The following is a 14,115-nucleotide window of genomic DNA, read 5'->3' as shown; positions in this document are numbered from 1 at the left end:
CCAAAGGGTGTGCAATCTTATTATTAAATTACTCCGGATTCAGAGAAAGATGTTGAGAGTTTATTTTTCACTTGGTTAGACTATAATAAGTTTAGTTTAATCCTTTATCCAAGTGTGAGCAAACAAAGTTTGCGCCTGAAAGTATCTTCAGGACTGTGGTAAGGTAGTGCAACACCAGGCAACTCGTTGCAAAGGTGGAGAAAGCTCTCATCACTCCTATCTCAGTATCTCCCATAATGCAAAGCATATCTCCTTGCGGATATGTGTAATGCTATGCATTAAGGCAAGGGCCACTGCCCATACCGGTTTCAACCTTTATTGAGGTCTCGTCAGTGGGAGCCAATAGGAGTGATGAGAGCTTTCTCCACCTTTGCAACAAGTTGGCTGGTGTTGCACTACCTTACCCCAGTCCTGAAGATACTTTCAGGCGCAAACTTTGTTTGCTCACACTTGGATAAAGGATTAAACTAAACTTATTATAGTCTAACCAAGTGAAAAATAAACTCTCAACATCTTTCTCTGAATCCGGAGTAATTTAATAATAAGGTTGCACACCCTTTGGCAACTCCTATAGGTTAGGATGACCTCTCATTGCTTCTGCCTTTGTATCTCCACTACTGGGCCTGGTTCCCACTGACGAGACCTCAATACCAGAACCCGAGAGAGATAGAGCTCCTATTCCAGTCCTGTTACAATGAAGGTGCCATTGCTTTGGATTCCAGTTGCCATTTACAAGATCCCGAGAGAGAGCTCCTATTCCAGTATCCTTTGGTAAGAACCCTTATATAGTTTTTCTTTTGGTGATTTTTCTTGCGGCCTCGTGCCAAATGGTACAGGCCTGTTTTAAGGTCTTCCCTTTTCGGGGACTCAACTTTCTTTTTCCGTGGGAAAAGTATTTGCCTTTAAATAATGTCTAAATTCATACCAAGAGTTCGTACTCTCGGGATCGAAATTGACCCAAACATAGAGAAAGAGACGTTTGTGAGAGCTCTTCTCAACGTCGTGAAAGCAGAAAGCATTTACGAGCTTACCCCTTACGGGGGGGGGGAGGATTCCAAATAGTAACGAAGAACATAGAGACAAGAGAAACGCTCCTTAAAGGCGTAGAATGTGAAGGGAAAAAATACCTACCCTTCCTAGTCGGGAGTATTTTAAAATCCGTAAAAATTGACAGGTTTCCTCTAAAATATCTAGAGAAAGGGGAGGAAATCATTAAAACCATTTTCTCCAAGTGGGGGACTGTCCGAAACGTAACAATCGGACAAGACGCAGATATCCCAGAGTGGAAATCAGGGGAAGTGAGCATTTCAATTGAGATGAAAACAGAGGTCCCCAACTTGATTTTTTTAGGCTCAGCAAGAGTAATAGTCAATAATCCAGTCATAAGAAAACAATGTTTTTGGTACACTGCTTTGGGCCACCTTAGCGCTCACTGCCCTAAAAACAACACATGCTGCAACTGCTTATCGACAGAACACACATTGAATCAGTGAGAGTCACTGTGCCGTAAATGTGGGAACACATCCCATAAAATAGATGTTTGTCCTAACAGGACCCTTGCAGAAAGAGCAGGAGGTGCCATAACACCTGCGGCAGTAGCCATTCCAGTAATCAGTCCTAAGCTCACAACACAGGACTCTCGAGCTACCGGCCAAACAGTAATCGAACCACAAACAACTGAATCAGAAGAGTTTCCAGCCCTACAACCCCCAGCTAATGCGACGACTATGTTAGGAAACTAGGCAATAAGCAGGAACAACGCAGGAGGAAAAACTAGGAAGAAAAAGAAACAGAACGCTAAGAAATCTCACACCATTGAAATGGAAAGCAACAATAACAGCACAGAAACAGAGGAAATGGAAATCAGTACCAGTTCAACAAACGACCCGTCAAGCCAGAAGAAGAAGGAGAAATAAACAAGACATTGAAAGCCAAATAGAAGCCTCAAGTTCGGAGGAAGATGAGGAAGGAAATGAGATAATAACGCGAAACAACACAGCAAATGAGGAAGAAACCTCATCAGAAGAGGACCCCATTACAAAACCGGTAGAAGGAGAAAAACCCCCATACGAAAATTCGAATATAACAAGATGAATCGTACTCGATCTTAGGGACAAATCCGAGATAAGGAACAAAGTCCACACAGCTATACAGGAAAAAGGACACGCTTGTTTGCAATGTAAAGGCGAGCTAGATAGTCTTAGTATATGGATGAAATGGGATAACTTCCATTACCACCGAACGAAATGGAATGAAAGCTTGAAGAGAATATGGAAACTAAATGATGAAGAGTCAGTACACATACTCACAGTGATGAAAAACGTGGTAAAAGACTTTGAAATAGTGATTAAAAATTGGAGGGCAAATATGACTTAAAAAAAAAAAAAGCCCCTTCTTCTAAGTTTTTTTCTTTTGGTTTTGTTTCTGTGTATTCACACTTAGTCCACATAGGAGGGGGCAGACCTGAGAACCCGAGCGGCGAAGGCCTACAGCGAGGCGGTGCAGCTCCTTGTGGGCTGCATCACTCGGGCCAGGCTCTTCCCCCAACTCTTGGTTCTCTGGTTGATAAAGTCCGCTTCAATACGGATTCCGCTATTGCAGTTTTTTTTATTATTTTTTATTTTTTTCAGTTGTAAGGCATAGTTTAAGAATAATCTAAGTTCCAAATTTTAACAAACATTTTTCTTTTTTTTTTAGGGGTTACGAGATGACATCTCCAGACACCTGGATTAATGTAATCTAAAGTTATGTTTTTTTGGGTAAAATGAAATGTAAATTTTAAGTTTTTTTTTTCGAACAGGTGTAAGGAGATTGTTTTACAGACCTTTTAGCCACACCCTCTGGGTTATACAGCTAAACAGGTTGACTGAGGCCTCTTTTTACCTCCTACTATCCTACTCTACCTTTCTTTAACTTCCCCTATTACTACCGGCTGACCCTCAGCAATCTTTATACTCCAAAGGCCGATGATGAAAGACATGAACTCCCATTCTACCTCAATAAAGGTCGAAAGCGGTATGGGTAGTGGCCCTTGCCTTAATGCATAGCATTACACATATCCGCAAGGAGATGTGCTTTGCATTATGGGAGATACTGAGATAAGAGTGATGAGAGCTTTCTCCGCCTTTGCAATGAGTTGCCTGGTGTTGCACTACCTTACCCCAGTCCTGAAGATACTTTCAGGCGCAAACTTTGTTTGCTCACACTTGGATAAAGGATTAAACTAAACTTATTATAGTCTAACCAAGTGAAAAATAAGCTCTCAACACCCAGCTTAAAACTTGCATGTGTGGTTGTTATGAGGTGGTATCAATGGACTTTGTATTCTCTGAAGTTTTCAAGTATCCTGACTTTAAGTTAATTTTTGTTTTCATCAGGGAACAAGGGCAAACAGCAAAAAGTCAGCCACTGGAACAAAACACAGAAGAAATGACAATTCAACATCAGCAGAGTTCAAGATTGGCACCATAACCATAAGAAGTATCAGTGGAAAATAAATGGAACTAGCAGAAGAACTAGATAAGTACCAGATTATTATATGGGTGTTACTGAATTGAATCAAAGAAGATAAGAACAAGTGACATCTTTCTAAGCAACAAATACAAGATGCTATATTCAGGCAATGATAACAATCAGGGAAAAGGAATATCTATTGTATTCAGCATTAAGTACAAAGATGATCTTGAATTACAAGCAGTTTTAGAGTGATGTTGGCAAATATCAGAATGGGGAACAGGACAATGAGAGTTATTTGTGCATGTGGTTCCTCAGAAGAATATAAAAAAAATGTTTTGGGAAAATTTGAAGAAAAGAAAGTAAACTAATAATAATGGTAAGTATAACTGCTGGAGTTCTGTTCAGGACATCGATTAGCTATTACTAGCACCATGTTCCAACATAGAAATGTGCACAAATTCATATGGAGAGAAGATGCTAGAAGTGTAAGAAGAGTATCATTGAATATGTCATTGTATAGTAATATTTTCCCACTGTTTCAGGACACAAGTATACAGAGGATTTGAAATTGGAAGTGATCACCATTTAGTTTTGAGCAGGATGAAATTGAATATTATATTGAAAGGAAGAGTGTGTAAGAAAGTTATTTAAAATAAAACAAATTCAAGGAGATTTAAGAAGTGAACTGTAGACTCACAACACACACAAACATTATTCAGGAAAAAAATGAAAAAGTTTGAAAACAAGAACCAAAACTTTGAGATTCACTGTCAACCCTGAAGAAAACATCGATTTGGTTCAGCTAGAGAGGCATGTGGCAAGGTTTTCTGTGAGGATGGAAAAATCAGAACTCCATGGTGGACTCAGGAAGTTAGAGGCAATCAGGGAAAAAGAAGAAAGTTTCTGGTAGGGTAAGACAGCTTATTCTCTGGGAGAATACAGAGAAAAAGTAAGAAGGCAAAGTCATTTGTAAAACTAGCTAAACAAAAGTCATAGGAAAATTTGCATAAGAACATAGAAAATAATGTCAGGAAGGCAGCAAATATTCTGGAGGCTATTGAAAAAGCTTAGAAATGGAAAATATAATACTGTAAAAGGAATTGGAGATTATGATGTTGACATGAAAATTGAAAAAAAAAAAATTGCACATTTGATGTCTGTAGACATTGTATGATCACTCTCGTACCTCACCAGGTTTCGGGAGTGAAGTCTTCTGCTAGAATAAGTGGTAGGGTCACAGATTCCCTTTCCACACAGAGTTTGTAGGAAAATCACAAACATTCATGCCCATGGCAGGATTTAAACCCACAGCCTCTTGGCTGGAAAGCAGACACACTAGCCTCTCGGCCAACCAGACTGGCATGAAAACTGAAGATAAAAATAAACTCGGTGTCTGAAGTAATTACTTTGAAAGATTGCTAAATGAAAAAAACATAACATTCAGCCTGAATGCAATCAGTAATGTTTATCAATACTTGAAGTAGAATAAGCCATCAGAAGTGTAAAATGTGGGAAGGCAGCTGAAGTAGATGATATTTGACCAGAAATGATCAAATATGGAGGTATAATTTATTTTTTATTTATTTATTATTATTATTTTTTTTATATACAGTGGCTGCACTACACAATTAAAGAAGGCTTGGTCAGAGGGTCTAGTTCCAGATGGTTGGAATAGAGCTCTTAGTACCCATCTATAAAAGAAAAAATGAAACTGAATGAGAATTACATTAGAACTTCTCTACTGAGTGTTCCTGGTAAGATTTATGCAAGTATACTTGAGGAAATGCTAAGAACACTTGCAGAAGGGAAGCTTAGAGAAGATAAAGGGGATTCAGGCCAAATAGGGGTTTTCAAACCAGATTTTTGCTTTAAGACAGATAGTTGAGAAAGCATGGGAATATAAGGATCTGCATTTAAGTTTTGTTGATCTAGAAAAGCTAATTTTTTAGCTTTTCTATTAAAACTAAATTAGCTGTATACAAGACAGTGTTCAAACCAGTTTTAACTTATGGATCTAAGAGCTGGGTCAGAAGTAAAACACTTGACCAAAGACTAGAGACTGCAGATATGAGAGTCCTGAGAAAGATTAGAGGCGTGGACAGATGGCATCAATGGCAATATCATATTAAAAACGAGGATATTAGGAAAGAACTTGACATTGTCAGCATCCAGGAATGCGTTAGCAGAGCTAATCTCAGGTGGTATGGTCACTTAAATAGAATGGAAGAGGAAAGATTAGCAAAACAAGTGTTCTCTGCCAGGTTGGCAGGAAAACGACCCAGAGGAAGACCAAGATATAGGTGGATTGATACGGTACAAAGTGCCTATCAATCCACCTATATCTTGGTGGATTGATAGGCACTATCAATCCACCAAGATATAGGTGGATTGATAGTGCCTATCAATCCACAAATTCACATGGAGAGAGGAGGCAAGGAATAAGAAAAGTCTCATTGACTATGTTATTGTAGATAGTGATGTTTTCTCCTTGGTGCAGGACACCAGAGTGTATAGAGGATTTGAAATTGGAAGTGATCACTATTTAGTCTTGAGCAGGATAAAATTAAATTTCATTTTGAAAAGAAAAACATGTAAGAAAGTTTTAAAGCGAATAAAAGTTGAGCAGCTCTCAGATGTGAACTGTAGACTAAAATACACAAAGATTATTGAAGAAAAAATGAGAATTTGAGAACAGGAACCAAACCTTGGAGATCAGTGGCAACCCTTATAGAAAACCCTAATTGATTCAGCCTGAGAGGTATGTGGTGAGGTTATCTACAAGGATAAAAAAATCAGAACTCCATGGTGGACACAAGAAGTAAAAGAATTAGTGAAGGAAAAGAAGAAAGCATATCAAAAGTTCCTGGCACATAAGTCAGCTTGTGCTCTTAGAGAATGCAGAGACAAACGTTAGAAAGCTAAACGCTGTGTAAAACTAGCTAAACAAAAGTCATGGGAAGATTTTGGTAAGAACATAGAAAATAAATATCAAGAAGGTGGCAAGATATTCTGGAGGTTGTTGAAGCTCAGAAATGGAGGAAAGAGTGTCGTAAAAGGAATTAGTGATCATAAAGGTGATATGAAAACTGGAGGAAAAAAGATATCCTTGAAGTATGGAGTAATTACTTTGAAAAACTGCTAAATGAAACAAGCGGTGATGACAGTACAATGGTAAAAAACACTGACCAGGCATGCAGTCAGGAATACATATCCATACTTGAAGTAGAAAAAGCCATCAAAAGCCTGAAATGTGGAAAGGCAGCAGGAGTAGATGATATTCGACCAGAAATGCTCAAGTTAGTATGGTTAAAAATCATACATTGGCTGCACTTCATAGTTCAGATGGCTTGGACAGAGGGGCAAATTCCAAATGATTGGAGTAGAGCTTTCATAGTATCCATATATAAAAAGGGAAATAAAACTGAATGTGAGAATTACAGAGGTATTTTCCTACTGAGTGTTCCAAGCAAGATTTATGCCAGTATACTTGAGAAACGGTTGAGAAGAATTGTGGAAGAAAAGCTTGGTGAAAAACAAGCTGGATTCAAGCCAAATAGAGGCTGTCAGGATCAGATCTTCACTTTACGAAAATAGTTGAGAAATCATGGGAATATAACAAAGATCTATATTTAAGTTTTGTAGATCTGGCAAAGGCATATGATGAGGTGCCAAGAGTGAAGCTATTCAATACACTACAGTTATATGGTGTCAATGAGGCATTATATCAAGCAATACTTACTCTTTATTTGAGTTGTAAGTCAGCAGTTAGAATTGAAGGAAGTACAGGAAGATGGTTTTATGTTAAATCTGTTGTCAGACAGGGATGTATATTTTCCCCTCTGTTAATCATTATCTATATGGATCACATTATGAAGGAAAGTAGTGTTAAACCTGATATCAAAATTGGAGATGTTAATGTCAGTTCTTTGCTTTATGTAGAACGATGTTATACTTCTAAATAAATCTGCTACAAGTCTGCAAGATTCCCTGAATAATTTGAATAATTGTTGTAATAGATATGATATGAAGGTCAGCAATAAGAAGACAAAGACAATGAAAATAGGCAGAATTATTGAAAAAAATGTCAACTGCATTATGAATGGAGAACCTATAGAACAAGTAAAACATTTCAGCCACACGATTTTTAGGGAAGATGGTAAATTAAATATAGAAATAGACAACAGAATCAACGAAGCTGGTAGGAAGTCAGTTGAATAAATTCATATGGAATAAGAGAAATTAGTCACTAAATTAGCTCTATACAAGACTGTATTCAAACCAGTTTTAACTTATGGATCCGAGAGCTGGGTCAGGAGTAAAACACTTGACCAAAAACTAGTGACTGAAGATATGAGTCCTGAGAAAGATTAGGGGCATGAACAGATGGCATCAATGGCAATATCATATTAAAAACGAGGATATTGGAAAGAACTTGACATTGTCAGCATCCAGGAATGCGTTAGCAAAGCTAATCTCAGGTGGTATGGTCATTGAAACAGAATGGACGAGGAAAGATTAGCAAAACAGATGTTCTCTGCCAGGTTGGCAGGAAAACGACCCAGAGAAAGACCAAAATATAGATGGATTGATACGGTAAAAAGTGCCTTAGACAATAGAAATGTGAGATCTGATAATGTTGGAGTCTTGACAATTAACAGACTGATTTGGAGGAAAATTGTAGATAGGAAGTTAGTAATGTAAATTTTTCTTGTAGTGCTATCATATCCTGCACACCCCTTGGGGTACATGACTGGAATTTGATGATGATGATATCAGCTCTTTACTTTATGCGGATGTCATACAAGAAAATCTCACTTAATGCGAATTCGATATGCGCCATAATCAGTTAGCGGGAGTGAATGAAATGATACTATTTCTCACTTTAAGCGAGTGATTAATCAATTAACACAATTTTTTTAAGCTATGTGAAATTTTTTGTTGCCATTCTGCAGCAAGCGGTGGAACTTTCAATGTAGTGGGCAGTGGCCGGCGGCACTTGGCAGTTGACTCAAAGCTATCGTCACAAGCATACGTGCAATCTCTGTTCTCTTGCTCAATCACTTTTCCTTCATTTTGTTTTAATTTAGTTACCTATTCCTGATATGGAATAGAGAAAGACTGATAAAGAAAGCTGATAACATTATTAAAGAAATCAGCACAATTGGAAAAGAACTTAGATTTCACAAACTGGATAATGAAGATGTGAGAAACTTGCTCAATTCCCATTCAGACCAGTTCAGCGAGAATGATCTCTTTCAACTAGAAAAACATTGTGCATATGAAGAAGAAGAAGATACAGAGTGTGAACAAGAAGAGAATGTTACGACTAAGAAGCTAACTGCAAAAGAACTTGAGCTAGTTTTCAATCACATTGAGCATGCTAAGGAAATTTTGTTTGATGCTGTTCTTGATATGGAACAAAGCTTTGAATTCCGCCGAAATCTTAATCAAGCTATCGCAAATTGCATAACAAGATGAAAAAGTTGAGCACTATTCAAACATCTTTACTTAATTTTTTTATAAAAAAAAGTAGCTCAATCAAATGTTTAGACATTAAATAAAAATTTAAGCTATTGATTTTTATTAACTTTGATGATTTTATCCTCTAATATAGATTAAACATAATTTTTTTTCAAATTTACGCTAACTGATGGATGAATTATAATTATTCCTATTGTTTATTGTATTTGCTTAACACGATTTCATTTAGTGTGTATTACTTGATGGATTAATTAATTGTGTTAAGCGAGGTTTTTCCTGTACTTCTAAATAAATCAGTACAAGTATGCAGGATTCCCTGACTAAATTGAATAACTGGTGTAATAAATATGAAAATCAGCAATAAAAAGACAAAGGCAATGAAACTATACAGAAACATTGAAAATATCATCTGCATCCTGAATGGAAAAACTATAAAACAAGTAAAACATTTTAACTATTTAGGCATAATATGCAATGCTGGTATGGTGAGAAGCCGGGTGAATAAATTTATATAGAATAAGAGAGGGAGAGATATTAGTCAAAATGCCAAATCAGTGGTATATGAGACAACATTCAAATCAGTTTTAACTTATGAGTATTTAGAGCTGAGTCAAATTAATTCACTTGTATTAATTTGACCTTTTTTTTAAGATTTGTTCAACACCACTATTCTTTTTTGCCTCATCATAACATGGATTTTTTTTTTTTAATTTCACCATGTTGAATGGATACATTGAAAGATGCATTTTATAGTTCTCTGTATAATAGGAAATTGGATATAAATGAATAGAATAGGCCCTCTAATTCTTGAGTTGCTCTAATGCATAGAGACTGAAGACTTAGAGCAGCATTTCCCAAAGTGTGGTTCATGGCCCAATGGCAATTCATGAAAAAAAAAAAATTATGAGTCCTTGGAAAATGTAAAAATTCAGATATGGTCAGTAAAAATGTCAGCTATACATCATATGCACATATATGTATGTCAATGTATGATAAGCTAAACATTGCATTAGGGGAAAAAAGAAAGAAGGGAAAAAACTGGTTTCTGCATGTGTAAAGTTTGAAATGCAGTCTTAGACAGTAAGAAGATGAAATTAAATAAGGAGTTTGGCCACTAGATGAACATGAAGTATGGTTAAATCTGACTTGGTACCTCAGGGTTGTCATTCTCATGCTCATCAGATGTAACTCTTGGAAACTTTATGGTATATAAATATAAATTTGAAGGCACTTTTAAAGAATCATCAACAAGTGGTCAATAAAAATTATTAGAACTCAAAAAAATTATCACCACTTTGTGCCATTGACTTAAGGTTTTTTGCTGTATAGGTGCATGATTTGCTAAATACATATTAACTTTTGAAGTGTTACTTTTGTCAGAATAAAACAGATTTCTGAATATGTGTGATTGAGATGACACACAATAATTATAATTCAAGTTTTAATTAGAAATCATTCAATTATTTACATGATAAACATAATCCTCCAGCATAATGTGTCTAGTGTTCACTATGTAATTTGACCAAGTTTATCTTTTTTGAAGTTATTAATGTTTTCCCATTCAACCTATTATTTGTTTTACAGGTATTTATTTAACATCCTGTATTGTTCAGTATGATGCATGGTAGGATATACATCCCTTCTTCAACTGCACAGATTCCTGGTAGTCCTGATTTTATCCTTATCATCTTCAACAATTTCCAGATATGTATCCTAGGAGTGTTCAGGTTACTATGACAGCACTACATGGTTAAATTTACATTTTATTATTATTAATCTTCTATCCACAATTTTCCTCCAAATTAGTCTGTTACATGTCAGCACTCCAATATCTAACATTTTATGCTTTTAAGGCACTTCTGACTGAATTGATCCATCCAGATCCTTGATCTTCCTTTGGACATCTTTCCTGCTTTTGCTAACCTTTCCTTTACCATTCTGTTTAAGTGGCCATACCACCTTAGATTTACTCTGCTTAACACATTCTTGAATACAAACAGTTCCTTCCTAATATCTTCATTTTTAATATGATTCTGCCATTGATGCCATCTGTTTACTCCCCTAATTTTCCTCAGAACCCTCACATCTATGGTCTCTAGTCTTTGATCAAGTGTATTATTTCTAACCCAACTCTCAGATCCATAACTTTAAACTGGTTTGAACACTGTCTTGTATACATCTAGTTTAGTATTTTGACTAGTTTTTCTCTTATTCTATATAAATTTTGTTTTGTTTATTTTGCTTTACTTATTCTGTTATCTATTCCAACTTTAATTTGCCATCTTCACTAAAAACTGTGCCTAAATAGCTGAAATATTTTACTTGTTTTATAGGTTCTCCATTGAAAATGCAACTAAAGTTTTCAATATTCCTGTCTGTTTTCATAGTTTGGTTTTTGAAATGCCAAATTTGTTACAGCTGTTTATGTAGTTTAGTTAGAGAAACCTGGAGATTTGCATTGAATGTGTTTAGGAGTACATCATTTGCATAAAGCAGAGAGCACAGTTTGATATCTCCGATTCTAATATCAGGTTTAATGCCACTTTCTTTCATAATGCGATCCATATAGATAATAATAAGGATGGAGGTAATGTGCATCCTTGTCTTATTCTTGATTTTATATCAAACTATCTTCCTGTATTTCCTTCAGTTCTAACTGCTGATTTACAATTTAAATGTGGACTGTGTATTGCTCTGTATAATGTTACATTTACCCCATATAATTGTAGTGTTTTGAAAAGTTTTTCTCTGGACACCTTGTCTTATGCTTTTTCCAGATCTTCAAAAGTACATATCCTTGTCATATTCCCATGATTTCTGAACTATTTGTCGTAAAGTGAAAATCTGATATCTTGACAACTGCTATTAGGCTGAACCCAGCTTAATTTTCACATTCAGCTTTATTTCATTTTTATAGATGGGAACTATGAGGGCTCTACTTCCATCATCTGGAATTTGACCTTCTGAATTATGCAGTGTAGCCACTGTAAGACTTTTATACTTCCATATTTGAGTATTTCTAATTGAATATCATCTACTCCACCCTGCTTTTTCACATTTCAAGTTTTTGATGTCTTTTTCTATCCCTAAGTATTGATATGCACTGCTATTTGCATTCCTCTTGAAAATTTTCTGCTACTGTTCTGTCATTGCTTGTTTCGTTTAACAGTGTTTCAAAATAATTTCTCCCTACATATAGGATATCCTTAGGTTCAGTTTTCATGTCACCTTTATTATGTTTGATTGATGCTTTCTTCAGAGTTTGCCACTGAGACTCCAAGGTTTGAATTTTGTTTTCAAACTATTTAATTTTGTCTTCGGTCATGTTTGTATAGTTGAAGTCTACAGTTTATCTGTAAAAGCAGCTCAACTTTAACCTTTTTAAAACTTTCTTACATATTATTCTTTTCAATGCGATAGTTCATTTTCATCCTACATGAACTAAGCGATAGTTACTTCCAATTTCAAATCCTCTGTACACTCTTTTATCCTGAACCAGCTGATTTTTATCTCGACTTTTTTTTTTTTAATGTGATGACTGTGACATTGCACAGCCGAGCTTATGGAAAGGTTTACTTGAAATTACCACTACTGACCAGCTGGTCAGTATAATATTTGTTTTGAAAATCTATACACTTTAGCAATATAACTATGGTCAATCCAGCAGAGCTTTTTAAATTTTTATGATTACTGTAAGCTTCCTTCTTCATGTGTAACTTTATGGTACATATAGAGCATTATATTTCTTACTATGCTATATGAAAATATTTTTCTCAGATGATAATTAAAAGCTGCATGCCATTATGCTACACGTGTATCGTGTGCAGTGGAAAATGCTTAGTATTTAGAAATGTCTAGGTACTTTTGTGTATTTAAACTAGAATAATTATTAGCTATAATTATTATACATTACAAACTAGATAACTACCTTAGTTTTTTCATTTCATTTTTTTTTTTGTTGTTGTTGTATTCATAATTTTAATATATTTTAACTTGCCAACCTGCATAACTAATTTACTGAAGTATGTTATAGATGGTAGAGAACAGTCCAAGTATGGAAGAAACTTTTTACATTCTTACATTCAAAGAACTCATTAAGAATGCTAAGCCATTACTACCTAATGATGTTTCGTATTGGATTAATTTTTCTTCTAAGGAGGAATTGCCAAATTAGAAATATATTTTGGATAAAAAGTTGAAAAATGTAAGTTACAAATGGAACAGAGTACCAGAAATAAGTAGAAACAAATTTTTAAATGTTTCTTTAAAAAAAAAAAAATTCAGTGTTAAAGAACTGTTAATTACTTAGTAGTAATTTTGTGTATTTGTAATTTTTTCTCCCAAGTGCCTCCATAGTCATGATTCCTTTTGGCTGGAAAAACCTAGGTTTAAATCTCATTGAAAAAATTAATTAGTTGAAATGTGTGAAGGACTTTTTGATTGAAGCAATTTAGTCAGTCTCAAACAGAGATAGTTTTTCTTTCTGGAGACCCAGGTTTTCCTATACTCTTTTTCAGGTTATCTTGGAAGTAGCGGAATAAGTTACATTTCCAGCTTTTCTTATCATTCATACTATAGGCTTATGCTGCATAAAATAGTTCCTTAAATTTTTTACATTATCATATCATTTAGTACTTTATATATAATTATTTTACTACTTCCTTACTTGCCAATGCTAGAATTATATGATTCATACCATGAAATTGTTGTAGGGAACTTATTTTTGGAAAATGCAATTATCTCTCACATGGTCTCCGCTGACCGCTGACTTTACCCTAAACACTCATTTTAAAAATTTATGGAATTTACAACCGTGTTAAAAAAAAAAAAACTTTTTTATTGGATTGATGAAAATGAGATACTGTATGGGGGACAGCATGGCTTTGTGAAGGATAGATCATGCCTCAGTAACTTGTTCAAGTTTTATAACACAGTGACGACTGAACTGGATAAGGGTAATGGGTTTACAGTGATACTGCTGGACCTGGCTAAGGCATTTGACAGGATACCACATGGAATTCTAATCCGTAAACTGCAACATATGGGAATGGATATAGGGTTGGTGAGATGGATCGCGAAAACATTGTCAACGTATCTAAGCCAGACTTTGGGTTTTAAAGGGGAGGAACCTAAGGCAAGTTGCTCAAAATTTTCTATGTAAAAGTTAGCAATAGGGGG

The 14,115-nt window shown here is 35.4% G+C and overlaps 1 protein-coding gene across 9 annotated transcripts in view; it reads left to right on the top strand.

Moving 5' to 3' along the window:
* LOC150107333 (L-aminoadipate-semialdehyde dehydrogenase-phosphopantetheinyl transferase) overlaps positions 1–14,115 on the top strand; it is a 169,965-nt gene that overhangs the window by 52,103 nt on the left and 103,747 nt on the right. For 8 of the 9 annotated variants that reach the window (XR_016548193.1, XR_016548192.1, XR_016548191.1 and 5 more), the window contains exon 5: positions 12,971–13,141. The exons of the other annotated variant lie outside the window; for it this stretch is intronic. Coding sequence is in view for 4 of the 8 variants with exons in the window: in XM_090391195.1 (XP_090247321.1) it covers positions 12,971–13,111 (141 nt within the window). In the remaining 4 variants the exon portion in view is untranslated. The remainder of the gene's footprint in view (positions 1–12,970; positions 13,142–14,115) is intronic. 9 annotated transcript variants of the gene reach the window in all.

The sequence above is a fragment of the Typopeltis vanoorti genome, chromosome 4 (assembly GCF_054136105.1).
Source record: "Typopeltis vanoorti isolate ZY-2024b chromosome 4, IOZ_Tvanoo_1.0, whole genome shotgun sequence".
Taxonomy (NCBI): Eukaryota; Metazoa; Arthropoda; class Arachnida; order Uropygi; family Thelyphonidae; genus Typopeltis; species Typopeltis vanoorti.
Note: the sequence above shows the minus strand (reverse complement) of the source record. Positions and strands in the feature narration are given on the sequence as shown.